The 20,341-nt window shown below is 46.7% G+C and overlaps 1 protein-coding gene across 8 annotated transcripts in view; it reads left to right on the forward strand.

Moving 5' to 3' along the window:
* Positions 1–20,341, forward strand: part of PMFBP1 (polyamine modulated factor 1 binding protein 1) — a 2,317,386-nt gene that overhangs the window by 585,132 nt on the left and 1,711,913 nt on the right. For all 8 annotated transcript variants that reach the window (XM_078668626.1, XM_078668631.1, XM_078668625.1 and 5 more), the window contains one exon: positions 5,602–5,673. In XM_078668626.1, the coding sequence (XP_078524752.1) occupies positions 5,602–5,673 (72 nt within the window). The remainder of the gene's footprint in view (positions 1–5,601; positions 5,674–20,341) is intronic.

The raw sequence follows: 20,341 nt of genomic DNA on the forward strand, positions 1-20,341 counted from the left end.
TTACTACTTCCACTCCAACTTTAGCAACAGTAAGGAATCTTTTGGACTTCGGAGCCAAATTGGGGCAGGTGTTAGAAAATCGAATGATTAGATTTACTATTCCCTCTCCTAAATTAAAAAATATTGATAATGCATAACCTAAATTTCAACTAATGTATTAACATATGTTTACTATTTCTAACACTACATAATGTGTATATATTTAATGAAGATTGTGTTAAAATATTAAAGTTTTTAATAACATATTAAAATGTATTTTCCAATTAAAAAGATTGACAAATTTATATTTAAAACACTTTCCACCCTACTACCCGAAAACCTCAGCACCCATATGAACAATGAAAAACAATTCATTGTACGCATTCATTAAAAATAGTATAAAATCAACTACTATATACATATACTAATACATATGATAAATGAATATAAATAGTCTCTATTCCAATTATGAAATTTACATAATCAATAATTTAAGTAACCAATTAGCAGTTATAATAATTATCAATTTAAAAAAGTCTATAAATACATTAACATGTTTAGTCAAATTAACAAATTAAAATGTAAAAAATGGACTATAGAGATTTATAAAATATAAAAATAACACAATTTTTCCTACAATCCAATAACCCTCCAAATAATAAAGCGTTAAGCTATAATGGGGTAAACTTGTATTCGTCAGAACCTGGGTACCATTTAGTATAAAAAGACAATTGGTTCTGTTGGAGCCAAGTAAGTGTTGTAACAACAGTTCCCTCCCTCTGTCTCCCTCCCTCTGTCTCCCTCCATCTCCCTCCCTCTGTCTCCCTCCCTCTGTCTCTCCCCCTGTCTGTTTCCCTCTGTCTCCCTCTGTCTCCCTCCGTCTCTCCGTATCTCTCCCTCTATCTCCCTGTCTCCGTCCCCCTGTCTCCGTCCCCCTGTCTCCGTCCCCCTGTCTCCGTCCCCCTGTCTCCGTCCCTCTGTCCTTGTCCCTTTATCTCCCTTCCTCTGTCTCCGTCCCTTTATCTCCCTTCCTCTGTCTGTCTCCCTCTCTGTCTACTGCCCTCTCCATCTCCCTCTCCATCTCCCTCTCCATCTGCCTCTCTCCCTGTCTCCCTCCCTGTCTCCCTCCCTGTCTCCCTCCCTGTCTCCCTCCCTGTCTCCCTCCCTGTCTCCCTCCCTGTCTCTCTCCCTGTCTCTCTCCCTGTCTCCCTCCCTCTATCTCCCTCCCTCTGTCTCCCTCCCTCCCTCTGTCTCCCTCCCTCCCTCTGTCTCCCTCCCTCCCTCTGTCTCCCTCCCTCCCTCTGTCTCCCTCCCTCTGTCTCCCTCCCTCTGTCTCCCTCCCTCTGTCTTCCTCCCTTTGTCTGTCTCCCTTTGTCTCTCACCCTTTGTCACCTCACCCCAGCTTCCTGGGCACACACACAGCCGCACCCGAGTAGTTCATAGGTCTTTAAAAGACCATTTATTTGTTAATGAGGCTTTGTTGTGAATCACCCTGCCCCCCCGTAGAGCAGAGTGTCTCGGAGTCCGTGCTGCTGCTGCTGCTGTGTTGCTGACACTCTAATTAAAAAAACAAAAACACAGGTACAATGTCTGCAAGGTCCGCAGGCCACCAAGTAAGGCTTGCCGGGCCGCTGGCAACCCGCGGGCCGTACTATGAGTACCCATGCTCTATAGCATAAAATGACAAAACGGGCATGGGTCTGTTGCTCATCTTTTGGTATATTCAAACAGTTTTAAATTAGAATTACAACATTTATTTATGAAGGCTGCTTCATAAGTGCAAAACAAAGGTACTCGTGCAGTACATCAAGTGAAAAACTGTGACTGATTATGTACAAAAGAGATCAAAATTTGACTTCAAAGAGTCAATTCAGAAAAATGTTATGGTGAGCCTGTCCAGAATAATCAAGTTTGTAAGTCTCAGTTGCCAAGAGCTGTATTTTATAACTTCTCTGATGTGTGATTGGCTTCATATTTAGTACTGACCATCTAATTCGATCATCAGCGTTTCGACCCTCAAGAGTTGTGGTGACTATGAAACATCATTATGGGGCTTCATCAGGACTGGGTGCAAAGCACCCTGGAACTGTACAGTACCTTGGAAAACGTATTTTTTAACGTGGATGCATCCAACAATTTTCCAGTGAGCTGTTAGTAAAAGGTCGTCACATAGATTTGAAGACACTGGAAGCATTTGATTCGCTTTTGAACACTCATTGATTTAAACACAAGGAATCGTTCTTCCCAGAGGACTCTATGTACAGAAGAGCAACCCAGACGCTTGATGTGACCCTAAAAGTTTCCCGGTCACTTCATATGCTGTCCATTCCAACTTGAAAAATAAGTGTTCCAAGGTACCATATGACTCAAGGTGGCTTCACACCCACTCCTGATTAAAATCCATTATGTTTTAAACATTGAGAAGGAGATTCTGCAAATCCTGGAGCAGATATCTTCTAATATTTACTCTTGAAGTTTGGCTCACGGTATTAATTGCTAAGACAAAGTGGGATCTGTTTGAATGCCTTTGGTTTAGCATGATGCAGGATGGGGTTGAGGTTAGATTTCCAGACAATGGTAGACTATTGCCTGTATCACTGGAGCTTGAGGGAGGGGACCCAGACACTGAAGTGAGAAGAGGAAGATTAGGCTTCCTGAGTACTGTCATTTGGTGGATGGCAAGGGTGAAGGGTGGTACATAATACATACAAAATGTGACGAGAGAAATGATTGCAAAAAGTCTAACCGCTGGAAATTGCTCAGGTTAGCATTCCAACCAATTGTTCTTCACTCACTAGATGAAGGAGGTCCTGGCCTAATAGTTTGGGCTGGACTTTCTTTATTGGACAAGATCAGGACTGATTTACATATTGTTGGGCTCAAACTGAGGTGGCATGAAGGGCAAAAGGAACATGGGCTGGAATGCCACCCGAGTGATTGCCAGTGGTTAGACTTATTGCAAGCATTGCTCCTATCCTGTGTGTTTAAACATGAAGGGTGGGACTGCGTGTGTTTTCAAAGTGACAACGTTTCGAGTCCAGGCCTATCCTTTGTCTGTGCCTGATACTACTCTAGAAAGGATGACACAGCCAGGCTCCAAAATCCTGTTTCGAGAGCAGCCTGAGAAAGCTACTTGAAAATGAAACCTCCCCACCCCAGTGTGCTCTCTTCAAAATGTTAAGCTAGGATATGCCCCCCAACCTGTGAGCATGAGACCGAACAATCCAACAGTGCAACGCGAAGCTGGCTGATGCCTCTGTGCAGGTGTTGCTCGAACCAAAAGACCAAACACAATTGAAGAAATGAAGGGGCCATAATGCATGCGAATCTGCCGCCTGACAGACAATAACCTCCTCCACCATCACTACCACTAGAATGAAATGACATGAGGCACCCAAAACAGATGTCTCTATCCTCTCGCTCAAAAGCACCCGGTATATCGACTGGCTCAGACAGCAATGGAGGTGTTATTGCGTATGAATGTGAGCTCAATCAGTCTACTGGGAAACATTTCACACAGGGCTATTCCGACTATCTGTATAAACACAGAAAACACCTCGTCTCCTGCATCTAACTAACATTCCTAGAAGCAGGAAGGAGGTAGGCAGGCTGTCTCTGCCAACTGAAAACCGTCAGACCTGTCATCTATATATGGTTCACTTTATATAAAATTTCAAATAAATAAATAACTCTGATAATCCATCAACACTGGGAAAGAATGGTTGTGCCCTCTCACATCCCATCATCAGAAACGTCCTGTATCCAGTGATAAACTTCAAATAGATTTGCTGTATTCGGACTTTAATGTACAAAAGTTTAAAATATATACATATTGTGGGGAATATAGTCGGTAAGAGGGACAGAAAAGTTTAACGGTAAGGGAAAGAAAATGACAGAAGGGAGAAAAACAACAAATACAATAGTCTGTTGTGAATTAACTAAATAGAAAATATATGAAGGTAAAACTGAAAATGAGTTTGTAGTCCAATCGGGCTTGGTGTGTCTGATCTGCAGGGTGAGTGGAGTGGAAGGGTGGGTCCCGCTGGTTTCCTAGTGTGGATCAGGTAGTGCACTTCTGACACATGCAAAAGACCATGATGGGGGAGAAGGGAGAGGAGAAATAGTAGCATGGCAGAGTAGAGTTGGGACAGGTAGAGGTGGAGGTGGACCTCCAAGTCTGGGTATGTTGTCAGTCGTGGCTGACTCATAGTAACGCAAAGCTCCTGTGAACAAAGTATTGTTGTATCCCTGCAGAATGACATTATATTTTCCTTCCGGAGTAGAAAACATGCAGATGCCTCCAGGGTCTCGCTGCCTTGGGTTGGAGTGGAATTGGAGTGGGAGTTACTGCAGACCTGCGGCCTGAGTGGGGTCCTTTTAATCAGACAGTAGGATATGCTTCCTCATCCACTTTCGATTTCTCTGCTCCCAATCTAGGCCTGCTTTGATCTCTAGTACCCGTTCCTCTCCCACTTGCGCCTTTCAGGCTCTTCCTGCCCCAGCCACCTATCCCTGTTGCTCTTCTTTCAAATCTAAAGTTTTACTGACACCTAAAATGTGACTGTGGCTGGATATTTATTCCGTATTTGAAAGGGGTGTCTTGTAGGTGTCCTCTCCAAATGCCGAATCGGTATCCATGGTTCGTGACTGTAATTCCTGTTGCAAATCATTGAAAAGTTAATGACTTCCAAGTTGGAGTAGTAACTGATTCACAAAGTGTAAACGTGTCCTCCGCGGACCTGTTCCCATTTGTTAATTTATCTTTACGTTTTAGGGACAGTAAGCAATAGCCGTTGGGATCACTGCCAACAGTCAGCAAACCTTTGTAGTTTTCTTAAAAGATGCTTGTTTCTTTTATGTAAAACAGGCCCATTTAAAAAAAAAATCACAGAAATTGTGGTCGGCTGTCCCTTGCAAGCACCCATCCCTGTGATTTTGTCCAATCTAAGTGAGTCACAATTTGTGACCACCTCATGAATATTAATGAGGTAAGTTAGGTTTGACCGCAACCCACCACAATTCAGAATTTTATGGATTGACCTAGAAGTACATAAGTTGGTTCACAAAGTTCAATACTAGTCATAAATTACTGATCACAAATTGCAACTGCTTTTTGCGACCAGTATAATCATATATAGGGGGCTTGGATACAAATTCTTAGAGATTAACTTGAACGAAATCGCGTATAGAAAATGCAACTGTAATGACTTTTACGAGAATAAAACCAGCAGTCAAGAAAAGTTCGAAAAGAAAAGAAGAGCATACAAGTGATGATCAAGTACTGGTGGAAACAGAAGGCAAAATAAATATAGCGGGAATTGGTAGAAAATTATGAGGGAATATTATAGTAGCTGTTGGTAGAAGAAGCATTTTGGAAAATAGCAAAGAAAGAATTGGAAGAAGCAGTGGAAGCTGAAGGTAAAATTATATAAGAGAAAAGATAATATGGCAGGGATTTGTACGGACAGTAATATAGCAGGAAGTGTTGGAAAACCGAGTGGACAGTAACTAATGAATTGGTGGGCAATGCAGAGGAGGAAACAAGTCAAAGTCAGCTGCTGAAAAAGGAGGCATAGAGAGGCAAAGGCCACATAATGACGTGTGGTATTTTGTTTCACACAGGTCCAAGATGCTGATGACACTGTTGCTCGTCTACAAACATCACCAGCATCCCTCACCTGGAAAGAAGGAATGGTGAGTTCTTCAAATGTAAAATAACTGAAAGTGTCGGATCAATGATGTTTGTTTTGAAAATTCCTTATTTCATGGTAGGTTTATTTAAGGTATGTTAACTATTAACATAGAGGTTGGTTGAGCTGTGAGAAGGGCAGTAAGAGATTCCGATTTTAGAGACTGGTAAGATAGTGAGAGCTGTGGTAAAGAAGAAGGGCATGGTGGAAGAGATGAGAAGGAGAGTGGTGAGACACTGGGATGCAAAAAAATATATACGTGAAAGGCGGATGAGAAGGTGGAGAGAGGCGTGTTGAATGAGATGAAAGGAGCGTTTCAGTAATGGTGAAGAACATATTGCAGTGAGGTTTATAGGGCTAGCAGAGCCTCTGTTAGTGAAATGCACTAGGCTTGAAAGACCGGAGCAAGACATTATAGATTAGAATGTTGTAAATGAAAGATGTTTAAATAGCTGTAAAAGAGACGATTAAAGGTGGTGGAGCTGAAGTGCGAGATAACCCTGACCTTGTAGGATGTCAAAGGCCATATCCATTCACAGATGAATAGGGTGGCCATCGAACAATAAGATGTGAATATACCTGAAAAAAATGCAAAAAAAAGTTCTCTCTCCTTTCACCTACAGACAAGAGTGTGATCCCATGGAAAATGGAATCCATTGCCTTACATAGAAAAATACGAATGTACGCTACCCAAGGTCAAACAGTGGTGCCAAGGTGCTTCATCCGTTTCAAGTGCTGTGGTGTGACCGGTGTTTGCAGACACCTTTCAAGTCACTTGTATGGATGTGGCACCCAAACGCTGTTCCTGAACACTATTAAGTTAACCAACTTATGGAGTTTCAGAGGTGGACAGTTGCTTAGATCTGTTTGATCATAGTCACAGCTAGATGTGAACTGTTGCTGAATCACATTGATGAGTTAGGAGGCGTATCTGGAGTCTGTATATCGAATGTAAGGAGCTTTCCCATAAACCACCATTCTTATCAGTAATAGAAGCTTGGTGGGAATTCTGCTTTACACCAAACACCAATGCAGATATTGAACCACATGCTGTGCATGATGCTGGTGTCTTAAATCATATTCCAGCTGCTGATTTTTTTTCCTGTTACTCTCTTATACAAAATGAGGTGTCAGAAAATAGTGAGCTAGAGTAATCTAGCTGTACACATATAGCGGGGGTCAGATGTGCTTAGTTTAATGTAACATTGGAAGATCTTGATAGCGTTATAAGCATGCTGTGAAGTAGGGAGAGCAGGATCCAGCATATTTCTTAGGGTACAAAACCTCAGAAATGGTGTGATTCAAGATTTCTTGTATAGAACTTTGTGGGTAATAAATTGTGTAAATTGGATTGAGCTACACCGGGTTATAGCTGAGATCTCCCTTAGGGATCTTCACTGATATTAATGAACACTCAATAGCTCTGCAAATGCATGGGGTCATGCAGCACCTGTAAACTTTTAGCACATACCTTTCTAAAGGCATTGTTTCTTCATTTTTAAAGAAGGCAATCAAACTTTTTAAATTACAATCCAGAGACCGCTGCCCTAAACCTTTTAGCACTGCTTTGTAACTATGGAAGGAAATGGACAGATGAACTACATAGCTTTACAGAGAGAATAACTGTACTGTGCCTTTGGCAGCTAGGCTGACCTTTAAAGAACCCACCTTTTGTCAGTTAAGAGGGTGTTCCTGTTGAATCTACATCGTGATCTTAAAGGAAAACAAGTAACCCAAGCCGGTTCTCCGCTATCCCCTGAAAGGCAGGTGGGTAGTTCATGAATTTATTGAAGGTTCACATGGTGGAGAACTCCGGTTACAGGTAAGTAACTTTTAATGCGATCTTCATTGATATTCTTAAACCTGTAGAAGATCAAGCTTATTGCACGTAATGAAAGACGAGCGAGTGGAAAAGAGGTGGACACTCCGAAGATAGGACAGCACAAGGAACCCGCTCCTTCATTCTGGACTGCAGAGAATATGTTTCATCTTTCTTCCCCAGGAATGTCGATATAACTCAGAAGTCTTATATGCAGGATTCTTCAGTTCTTTGGTGATCTGCACCAGTGCCGTCAAATCCATGTGGTCTCGATTTGCACATCCTTCCCTCAGGCCAGAGAACCACATTTTTACCAAAGTATCTAGTTGCACACAACATTTACTTACATATATGCATTCCAATAAAGTTGTGTACCGAACAGCAAATCACATGCTAACATGTATGCAATCACGTACATGTGTATAATAGGGCTCAGACATCAGATTTCTGATGAAACTCTCTCTTCCATGCGGTAGCGTTTTTCCCCTCTCTCCCCTACATACTTATTGCCCCATCTCTCCTACAGTTTTTAAAAAAAATTGTTTTTCTTAAGTTTTATACCAATATCTAGTACAAACAATAGGAACAGATGTTCCAACAAGAACAGAAGAGAGCCAGCCAGCATGTCAATACAGTCATATAGCAATCACCAGGTTACAGTACATTAGATTTACACATCTGTAAGAAATAAATCAGCTACGTAGTGCGCGCAGTCCAGGCAGCAATATTAATATATACATCACATTTTGTAGTGAATCACACATCTTACGAGAAACTAGGCAATTCACATGGAACATCCGGGATGAGTCATAAGCATAATTTAGCCTTATCTGATATTGCAAAGTCAAGCACGATATAGAGTGTAGAGAACCAATGCATATCGGTTTGATACAGGTAGACAAACTGCAACTAGGTATTCGCATCAGATGCAGGGTCAGAGGTGTCGGCACTAGCACGCGCCCAGCACACGAATGGCTCCCATATATCCCGTTGTCTGGAAGACGAGGGCATCAGTTCCCAGTATATGCCAAGTTGGGTATGGCCGTATGTCACATCAGACAACCAATCTTTAAATCTAGGAACCCTTTTCCTTCCCCATCGAATAGCGACCTGTCGCCTTACATATAGTAAAAGAAGAGCATGTAGTTTGCGTTGCTTTGGCGGAGTGTCCCTGAAATAACCAAGGAGGCCCAACTCTGGGGAGGGGGCATCCGTTCTGTTTACAATTTGGTTCACCGCAGAGAAAATTTTCTGCCAAAACACATGAATTTTTGGGCACTCTCAAGCAATATGTAGAAAGGATGATGAGGCATACCCACAGCACCAGCATCTATCGTCCTCCCTTAACTTCATGCGATGGAGAGTAACTGGTGTCCTGTAATATCTATGCAAAAATGTAAAATGTTTTAAGCGGAGTCTATAGTTAGGGGACAGTTCAGTCAACTGCCTGCAGCAGAATTCCCACTGCTCCTCTGACATTTGAGGGTCAAGTTCAGTGTTCCACTGCTGAAGGGATTTGGGCTTGGTTATCGGGGCTGTATTTTGCATGCTGGAATATAAGCGTGTACCTAACTTGTGTGGAGATGGCGACTTCAGGACAAGCTCCAGAGCTGGCAGTGTTGGGGGGGCTTCAGGAACCCCCGTCCAAAGCGTGCGGCGTGCTGTTTTCAATTTGTGATATAGAAACAGTTCTGTAAATGAAACAGCGCGATCGTCAGTCCCTACTGGGGTGGCCTAAACTCCCCATTCGGGTACAAATCAGCAAAAGTTTGCAATTGCATGTCTTGAACCAGAGTCCTACTCACCCCTCCCTCAATGCATGGTAGTATGGGGTTACGCGCCAGAGGCATAGTGGGCGCGCATAGAACCGGGATATTAGCTCTCTTCTGAAGTGCCCTCCAAGCCCACCGCTGGGTGCCCACCGTGTCCACATCCTCCCTGGGTCGCTTCTGTGTCTGGTACAGTGCCACCCCCAGTGGCACCGGAGCCACCGCGTCCACCTCCACAGCCACGTGAGGCTGAAATGGCGTCTGGTGCACCCAAAAATGGAGAAATTTAGCCTGTGCGCACAAAGCATATAACTGCATGTCAGGGGCACCAAGGCCGCCCTGTCGCAATGGAAGCGTTAACAGGTCCCACGACACCCGTGCCTGCCCCCCTGCCCATACCAGGGACAACAACTGCGATCTTAACCATGTAAAAAAATGTTGCGTGAGTGGGATCGGCACATTTACAAACAAATATAAAAATGTCGGTAATATCACCATTTTTGTCAACGCAATTTTCCCAGCAATGGACAGCGGCACTTTGGTCCAGATTGTCACCTTACCCTCCAGCCACGTGTATGCTCTGCCAAAATTCAAATTCCAGATCTCCTGAGTGCTCCGGCTCAACCATACCCCCAGGTATTTGACTGCCTCGTCCTCCCATCTAAGTGGGAATTCAGATGATACCACTGGGGTGCCATCTGTCAATGGAAACACCACCGACTTCTTCCAGTTAATCGAAATACCCGCCAACCATCCAAATCTGATGAACTCCCTAAGGACCGGGTCTAGGTTTTCTTCAGGGTTAAGAATGTACACAGTTACATCATCCGCATATAGCGAGATTAAAAGGCTTTGCGTGCTGAAACCAATCCCCCTCGCAGTGTGATGTTGCCGGATTCTTGCAGCCAGGGGTTACATGGCAATGGCAAAAAGTAGAGGTGAGAGTGGACACCCCTGCCTCGTGCCCCGCGATATCTGGAATGGGTCAGATAGCAGACCATTTACCCTAATCCGGGCAAGCGGCATTGTGTACAAAAACCTGATACGATTTATAAACTGGGGACTCAGTCCCATGCGCGTCAATATTGCGAACAAATATGGCCACTCTAGCGTATCAACTGCTTTTGTTGCATCTAAAAATACGGCCCCCGCATGAACACTCGAATGAAGGTAATGCAACACTGAAAACAGAGTGCGCAAATTGTGTGACGTTGATCGTCCAGGGATAAACCCTGACTGATCCGGGAGCGCAACCATCGGGAGGAGCGGCTGCAGCCTGTTTGCCAGCAGTTTAGCATAGATCTTTAGGTCTACATTAATCAAGGACAGTGGTCTGTAAGAGTCCACCTCAGTTTGCACCTTATAAGGTTTCAACAGTGTAATGATTATTGCCTCCCTCATTGATGCTGGAAGAATGCCCATCTCCAATGCCTCCTCGTAGACAGCAAGCAATCTAGGGGCTAGTTCTTCTGTGTACGTTTAATTTACGTTTTATTGAGCGGTAGACTCTTTATGACCTGAGCGACATCCTCCACTGTTATGGGAAGATCCATATAAACTCTAATGCGTGTTGTTAAACCATACCAATGCGATGGAGTCAAGAAACTCCGGCAGGACCTCTGGATTAGGTACCTGTTTGGCAGCATATAGGGAAGAGTAAAAGTTTGAAAACTCGTGCAGCACCTCTGTTTGTACCCTAACAGTATCCCCGCTAACCGTGCGCAGTTCGCGTACATACGCCGTGGACCTAGGCGGCCAAATCATGCCCGCCAGTGTGCGGCCAGGCCTGTCCCCTCGCCATATCTCCGTGCCTCAGCATATTTACCTAGGAATTTAACCTCCCTCTATGCTTCCTCAGCAAATTCTAACAGTTTTGTCTTCAGGAGCGCAGCACTCTCAGGGTCTGACATAGAATAGAATTGTTTCTCAAGATCTCTAATCTGACCCTCCAAGGTCACAATAATGCCCCTGATAGCCTTAAGCACTCCGGCCTGTCGCGCAATGCATTGCCCCCTAATCACAGTTTTAAAAGCCTCCCATAATGAAGCCTCTGTGTCCACCGACCCGGCATTAAGTGCAAAATACTCAGTGATGTCAGTGCAGATTTCCTTCTTAAAGGCCTCATCTAGGAGTGCATGAGGGGGTAGACTCAACGTAAAGGCCCGCGGAAGAGCATTCGACAAGAGCAGTCTAAGCATACAAGGAAAATGGTCTGATAGCGAGCGTGCCAGTTGGGCCACCTCAAGCGTCCAGGTAGCAACATCAACCAGAAGTCCAGGCGGGACCAGGCCGCATGATGGCTAGAAATACATGTTCCTTCCTTAAGTTTCGGGTGCCGAACCCTCCAAATGTCTAGCAAATCACCATCAGATATGATTTCCTGCAGTGCTGCGCTGGCATGAGGGTGTAGAGTTCGGGCCGAGCCTAGTCTATCTAGGTCATCATTTAGAATGGCATTAAAGGCCCCACCCCAAAGTATAATTTGGCACCCAATCGCTCTAATCCGTGTCCATAGGTCGTTGAAGAAGTCTGGGGAATCGATATTTGGGCCATACACCACTGTCATCACAATGGCTATACCGCCCAATTTGCCATGCAAAATTACACATCTCCCTTCAGGGTCAGTATATGTATAATCCTCCCGCCAGTCCAACCCTCTCCGAATCAATATTGCCACTCCCCGTGCATAGTTGGAATATATCGCAGAGTACGTCCCTCCCCATCTACTGTGACGTAATCTCTGGGAAGGCTGTATATTTAGGTGTGTTTCCTGCATAAAGCAGATATCAATACTGTGTCTAGCTAAATACGCATGCACCAACCTGGCTTTCCTGCCATCATTGAGCCCCCTAACGTTCCACGTGAGAACATTGTGCGATTATGTGGTTTCATGGGTAATAATTGTATCCAACCTGTGCTCCTGCACGCCGCAACTTGCTATCAGCCCACTGTACTTTTATAAACTGTCCTGTAAGTGCATGCTGGCATAAGAGAAAACAAACAAAACCCCCCCTTCCACCCTCCACCCACTCCAACCCCCCAATCAGGTTGTAGCATACACCTCCCAAAGCCAACTTTAAACAATTGCAAACTCAATATATGGAACTTTCCCATGGGGGCAAGGAGTAGCCAGCGGACCTCCCTGTCTGCACAATGTGGCCAGGAGTAATGCGGACAGGCAGCCCGCGGCCAGCAAGACACATACAAGAGCAGAAATAAAAGCATGTACCCCATGGCCTCAGGGACCCGGCACCCCGCAACATAGGACTAAAGTATAGTGGATAATAGCAGGAGTTAAACGTAAATGTCAGCAGCTCACGCCCAATCAACAAATAAAAAGCGCGGCAGGAAAATCAAACAGAAACCAAGACAGAAGTCAGTCATTGTCACTTAGCCGGTCTCCCAGTCTCCCCTCCGCATCTCCGGCACTCTTTGACCTCTTGCCGCCAAAATGTTCGGCAAATTTCAGTGCAGATTTATCATCTGTAAAATAATGAGCAGTACCATCGTGCGAGACCTTCAGCTTTGCTGGGTAAAGCAGGGAATAAGGTATCTGAGCCTGCAATCTCTCCTACAGTTGGTACTGTTCCCTCTTCCACAGAGTAGCTCTCATTCCATTTCTACCATAAAGTAGCTTGTTTGCATCTCCCAAATAGTAGCCTTTTCCCACACTTCCAAAGAACTATTCTTGTCTCCTCTCATCAAAACAGTAGTATTTATTCCTTGTGTTCTCAGACCTCGTTTTATCTCCTTTTCAGTAGCTGTTATGTCCTTTTACTTTAAAAAAAAAAAAACTTTATTCACAGCTGTATTACAAATAGACATGGCATTACATTTGGGAATTACAATACATCAGCCGGTGTTTTTTGTTTTCTCCCCAACACAGAACTTCCCACCCTTGCAGGATTATACTCCGACATGTATCCAGCGGAGGTTCGATACCACTGTACATTCTGTATTGCAACTCAGTTACATGCCTATTTCTGCCATCAATAGCTTGTGGGATTGAACAAATAGCAAAAATAAACTATTTCGTCTTCCCCTTTCCCTCCCTCCGCCCCCGCGTTACTCCCACCCTCCCGTCTCCCGGTGGCCTTGGAATCCTCTACTTCTAAGCTCGGTCTACTCTGGCTCTTGTGTACTCTAGTGTGTGCTGTGGCTCGGTGTGGTGTATGGGTATCCGGAAACTTGCAGACCCCCACAGGGCGGCCCCAGTCCCCTCCATCTTAGCCCTGTGATCCAAGACCTGGTGCAGGTGCCTGGGTTAGGTCTATGTTCTCCAATGCTAGTAGCATAGCCTCCAAATTTTTGAGAGATGGGGTATTTCCGGTGGCCCCGTGCTTCTTCCTTCCTAAGTGCTGCTCCCTCTGCTCCCCCAGGTGTCAGACTGGATCCGGAAAGTTTTCATTAGCAGTAACCCTGCGCGTCGGAAGGTGGCGTCGGTCAACTCCGCATTCGCCGTTGGCGTCGTGGTCGCCGGGATGATGTCGCAGTAGCTAAATAGACGCTGCCCTCGTGAGCTGAGCTTAGTTCTTTTTTTTTTTCCACGCCAGGAAGCGCAGATCCGGCGAGAGCGGTACCCCCAGTAAATTTTTGACTGAACTTTTTCTCAACTTTTGTTGACTTCGTTGTTGTTGAGTCCATTGACTCCTGGTGCATGAGGGATGCCCGGCTTTAAGACTTGCAGTTCCTGTAACCGACTCATGTAAGTGACAGATCCGCACCGTGTGTGCCTTTACTGCCTGATGCACGACCACAACACCAAGTCGTGCTCCGACTGGCGGACCATTGCCTGAATTCTTTGCGGGAGCATTCCCAAAAGCTACTCGAGGCCCGGCAGTCGGCTCCATGCCGATCAAGGTCCCGGTCGCAGAGGAGGTCGAGGGACCGGTCGCGGAGCCAACACCATTCTTCGTCGAAACACAACAAAAAGTCAAAGAAGCATCGTCGCTCTTCGAGTTCTCCCCGTCCGTCGGCCGACTAGACGAGGGATGAGGGTAGTGCCCCTACCGCGGCTTCGCGTGCGAAGCCTGCCGGGTCGACTTCGGGTTTCCTATCCTTTCTGGGACCTGGTGCGACCCCTGCCCAGCTTCGGAGTTTCTACAAAGCGATGCATGCCATCTTTGGGCAGCCCAACTCCGCCGGCGCGCCTTCGTGCCCCGCGGACTCCGCTGGGGGCCTGGATCCGGATCAGCGCCGGTCGACCTTGTTACGCCCCCCCCCGGCGCCAATTCCACCACTACAACGTCCACCATCGGAGTCGGCTGTGTCCCCAGCCGAATGTCGACCTCGGCCTCCACCTCGAGGTAGACACCGAGTCGGACCAGGGTTGACCAACGCCGGATCCGACGCCGATGGGTACTTTTGTGCCCCTGTTCTACCCTGGCTATTTGAGACCATATTGGCAGCCTGGGGAGGGTGAGAAGGACTGGGAGGGGTCTGGAGACCCTTTAACAGATCAGCTGGTGTATGAGCAGGACTGGAGAGAGGAACTGGGGGAAGCCAGTGGTTTAAATACCCCACCAGACCTTGGCATGTTGTCTCCTACCATGGCTCTACGGATGAGGGAGCGTCTTACGCAGTGGTATTGCGTAGGGTGGCCGAGGCTCTCCACCCCGAGCTATCTACGGTGGCAGTCAAGACTAACCTCCTGACAGAGGTGCTTCAACTGGCAGCGAGCTCTTCGGACCCCCTGCTGCCGTTTAATGAAGCTCTGACAGGCATCCTTTTCGGCACCTGGTCCAGGTCCAACACAGGGGCTCCTGTCGACATGATGATTGCCCGACGCCACCGTCCAGCCCGGGCAACACCACTTTTCTCTCCCAACAAGCCCACCCCTGAGAGCTTGGTAGTCCAAGCCACTGCGTCCAAGGGCGCATTCCCTACCGCTCCCCCAGACAGGGACTCCAAGAAGCTGAATCATCTTGGGAAGAAGATGTTTTCTTCCTCCAGCTTGGGACTGCAGTCAGTAAACACTGCATGTCTATCGGGCCGTTACACCCACTCCGTGTGGGACACGGTTGCTCAGGCGCTGCCTCAGTGCCCGGAGGAGGCTCGGGCTGTGCTCTCTTGAGCAGTTGCTGAAGGGAGAGACGTAGCACACACTTGGCAGGATGGTTTCCACGTCAGTAGCCCTTCGACGCTACGCCTGGTTGAGTTTGACTGTTTTTTCCAGGGATGTTCAATCCACACTTATGGACATGCCCTTTGATGGCCGTCACCTTTTCGGCAACAAGGCAGACAACGCGCTAGAGCTCTTTAAGGACTCTCGAGCTACGGCCAGGTCTTTCGGCCTCTCCACCACCCGCCCTGCGCAGTCTGCCTTTCGCCCCTTTTGTGGCTACGGAAGGGGTGCCCCGCTACGTCCCCCCTAGAGCCACAGGCCGGCGCAAGCTGTTCAGCACCAACGTGGCCGGGGACATGGAAAACGCAGCCGGGGACGTGGGCCAGCGGGCAGGCCAGTCCACCACAGCCCCCTCTGCAGCAGCCTCCAAACCCTCCTAGTCCGACCTTTCAGGGCCACCAAACGCCAGTAGGCGGCAGGATCCGCCATCACCTTCCCCACTGGCACACCATCACGTGGGCATGTGGGTTTTGCAAATAGTCTGAAAGGACTACTCCCTCCCCTTCGAGACTACCTCTCCATGCATGCCACCTAAGTACTATCGCATACCGGAGGATCACCTGGCCCTTTTCCAACAGGAAGTTTCGGCACTCTTGGCCAAGGGAGGCATCTAGCTTGTTCCTGCCCCAGAAGTAGGTCGTGGTTGCTATTCCCATTACTTTCTGGTGCCCAAGAAGGGCAAAGGCCTGCGTTCTATCTTTAATCTCAGGAGCATCAATCGCTTCCTCCGGAAGAAGAAGTTCAAAATGTTGACGCTCGCTCTGTCCTTGACCCTGGAGACTGGATGGTAGCGTTGGACTTGCTGGATGCCTATTTCCACATCCTCGTCCTGCCAGCCCACAGGTGTTACCTACGATTCACGGTAAGCCACAAGCATTTTCAGTTTACTGTGCTCACCTTTGGCCTTACCAGCGCCCCTCGGGTGTTCACGAAAGTGATGGCGGTGGTCGCAGCTCATCTCCGCAGATCAGGGGTTCCAGTCTTGACGACTGGCGGATGAAGATGGGCTTGTCGTTTCCCATTTCCAGACTATGGCTGACCTCCGGCATTCGCTGGGGTTCTCCATCAAAGTGCCAAAGTCACACCTGACCCCCTCTCAGAAGTTCCTTTTCATTGGAGCGGTTCTGGACACGACGCAGTTTTGGGTTTATCCTCCCGAACAGCGAGTCCGGGATATTCGAGCTATGTTACCGATCTTTCAGCCTCAATCCCGGGTTTCGATCAGGATGACCCTCAGGCTGCTGGGTTCTGATGGTCTCCTGCATCCTGCTGGTGGATCATGCCAGATGGCATATGCAGGCTCTGCATTGGGACTTGAAGTTCCAGTAGGCCCAACTTCAAGGGAATCTGTCAGATTGCGGCCAGATCTCGGGGGGCACTGTACACCAATTGCAGTAGCGGCTTATGAACCAGGATTGGGTCGAAGGCAGATTCCTCTTCCACCCTCCACCAGAGTTCACAGTAGTGACCAATGCATCACTCCTGGGATGGGGCAGCCGCATGGGGGAGGCGGAGATCAGAGGCCTCTTGTCTCTGGTCTCTGGCGGAGTCCAGGCTCCACATCAACCTTCTGGAGCTTCGGGCAATTCGTCTTGCACTCAAGGCATTCCTTCCCTCTGTCCGGGGAAGAGTAGTGCAGGTGTTCACGGACAACACCACTGCCATGTGGTACTTCAACAAACAAGGCGGGGTGGGGTCGTGGACCCTACTTCAGGAGGCCCTCGAACTTTGGACATGGCTGGAACATCAGGGCATATCCCTGGTGGTTCAACACCTGGCAGGTTCTCTGAACGCCAGGGTGGACGAACTCAGCCGCAGGTGCATGTTGGCTCACGAATAGCATCTTCACTCGGAGGTGGTGCAAGGTCTCTTTCAGCTTTGGGGAGAGCCTTGGTTAGATCTATTCGCCACCGAAGAGAACGCGCAATGTCAGCAGTTCAGCTCATTGGAATTTCAAAGGCGGCACTCGCTAGGCAACACTTTTCGACGCGAGTGGAGTTGCGGTCTTCTATATGCCTTTCCGCCTATACAGCTTCTGCCCAGAGTGCTGAAGAAGATCAAGCACGACCGGGCCCAAGTCATTCTTGTGGCTTCAAATTGGGCATGAAGAGTCTGGTATCCCTAGCTGCTCAACAAGGCCATCCATCCTCCGATCAGACTGCATCTTCTTGAGGATCTTCTGTTGCAGCAGCAGGGGACGGTCCTCCACCCGAACCTATCCAGCCTCCACCTCCTTGCGTGGAGATTAAGCGGCCGCAGTTGATGTCGTTTGACTTGCCTCCCAAAGTCTGCGATGTTATCTTGGCAGCCAGGCGTTCCTCCACTAAGACGGTTATATGCCTGTAGATGGAACAAATTTGTGGCATGGTGCACAGCAAAGGCTGTGGATCCCATTTCCGCCCACCTAACTGACATCTGCCAGGCAGCTGCGTGGGTATCGCTACACACGTTTACCAAACACTGCTGCCTGGACAGCCAAGTCTAGAGAGACGGCTTCTTTGGCCGTTCTGTTCTCAAGGACTTTCTGGTGTGAACTTAGTTCGCAGACCCACCTCCGGGGTTGGTATTGCTGGGCTATCTATTCTAAGGTAAGGAATCTATAACTGTTTCTTTCAGATGAACAAGTTACTTACCTTCGGTAACAATATATTTGTGAGAAACATAGTTAGTTATAGATTCCTTACTGCCCCGCCCATCCTCCCTGGTCTGCGAACTGACTTCTAGGGTTAAAGACATCCTTTCAGGGCCCTAGTTTTGTGCACCAGTAGTCATTGTCTTGCATGGCTCTGCTTTTCTGAAGTGGAAATGCGTGTACAGAACTGGCGTCAGTGCGCGAGGGCAGTGTCTATGTAGGTACCTTGACATCATCCCGGCCACCATGCCGCCGCCGAACGCGGAGTCGACTGACACCGTCTTCCGACACGCAGGGGTACTGCTAAAGAAAAAATTTCCGGATCCAGTCTGACGCCTGGGGGAGATTCTAAGGTAAGGAATCTATAACCAACCTATTTTTCTTACAAATATATTGTTACCGAAGGTAAGCAACTTGTTCATTATTACCTCTTATTTAACACCCCTGCTTCTTCTTTCCTTTGGCTTTGCTTCATTTCTCTTTGTTACATTCCTGCTTTTCTAAGCAGTAGTTCTTTTGCACTGTTCTGTACAATAGCTCTTGTTTTCTCTCCACTGTAGTAGTTTTTATTCTCTCTTCAATACAAAAGTCCTTGTCCAATCTCTTCCCTAGGATTTTTCCCTTTCTTCCCTAGGTTCCTTTCCTTCTCTTCTCTCTATCTTGTTCCCTCTCCTCTGCAAATATTATTACCTTTTTTCCCTAGCTGGTGTTCAGTTTTTTCCATACTCTGGCATTTGTTCTAGTCATATCTTTCCCAAAAACGTCCTTTAGCTCTTCTATCAGTAACTTTTTTCCTGCCTACTTCATTTTCTTCCATTATCCTACGTCTCTTTCATGTTGCCATGGCTCTTAAACAGTACCCACATTGTTTAATATTTGCTTTTCAAACCTGTATTATTGTTCCCTACCCTCTTTTACAATTTCTTACTCTATTTTCATAGCACTCTGTAGTTCCTCTCATATTCTTGTGCATCCCAACCTATTGCTCATCTATTATACACTCCTGCATCTTATACCCTACTTTTACTTCCTGCCCCATTTCTCCGACCTCATAGATCTCCCTATGCCTTCTCCTCCAACCTACTACTACTGCTCAATCCCATCCCATTCCAGCTCTGCCCCTCTACCCCATACTCTTCTCCATTCCTCCATCCCACCACCTGCTAGTGTGCTCTACCGCTGCCTCCTCTTCCCTGCTTCCTGCTTCTTCCTTGTGTACCCATGATTCCTATCCCTCTGATACACCATTCCACCAAGACTTGTGGTCTGTTAATTGTGGTCCTTCCAGGCCACCCTCCACCCTGGCTCTTTTACCCCATCTCTGGCTCCTTCTTTATGGCCCCTGCTCCTTTCTCCTGCACCTTTCCACTGTTCCTGCTTCATCCCTCTTTTCCCGGATTTCTTCACCCTGGTTCCTCCATTATGTTCCTCCTTCAGTTTGCAAAGAAGATCGTGTTACCTCACTTTCATACTTATCTCTCATAGCTCTTTCTTCTCTCCTATAAATTTGCTTTTGTTTCCTCCCTTTCATACCTTTTGTGGCCAGTCCACCGTATACTCTTTTACTCCTGTAAAAATAAATACCTACTGACACTATTGATTTAAGCTAATGAATGAAATCTCATTGCTTGGACAAGTTCTTTCCCACCCATAAGAGAGCCAAAAAAGTCCTCACCAAGGAAACCGGATCAAGACTAACCCCATACCATGCACCATTTAACCCCACTACACCTAATTCACTTATGAATTATAAGTGCTACAGCTGCAGAGGCAATAATAACAATTGTACCAAAAGAATGTAAATACCTCTTTTTCCCAAAAGCTATAGACTGATATCCTTAATTTATACAAATTGCAAACTAATGAATCTATCCCTAGTTGTCTTCTTAAAACAATAGTGTCTCAAGTGACAATACGAGGGTCCTATGTTATGTTATTGAAAAAGCTCAAGCTGCTTCCTCACCAACAGTGGGCATGCACTCAACGCTGAAAAGGCATTTGATAAGGTATCTTGGTCTTATCTTAGGCCAGATCTCCAAAACTTTCAACGGGGCGAGTAGTTCATCAAAATGGTGATGGCTTATATTCCGAACCCAAGGCCGTAGTTAGAGTTGGAGATATATTATCAAATTTATTTCATTGCAGACTAAGGTACCGACGAAGGCTGCCCCTTCTCCCCAACTTTGTTCCTCCTAGCCCTAGTATCACTACTGTATAACATTAGAACATATCCAATATGTATTGTGTACTCATGACGTCTTTGATTATATGTTAAAACTACAAATAATAAATAAAAATAGTTTAAAACAAAAACATTAGAACCAATGA

This window comes from Lissotriton helveticus, chromosome 12, assembly GCF_964261635.1.
Source record: "Lissotriton helveticus chromosome 12, aLisHel1.1, whole genome shotgun sequence".
Classification (NCBI taxonomy): Eukaryota; Metazoa; Chordata; class Amphibia; order Caudata; family Salamandridae; genus Lissotriton; species Lissotriton helveticus.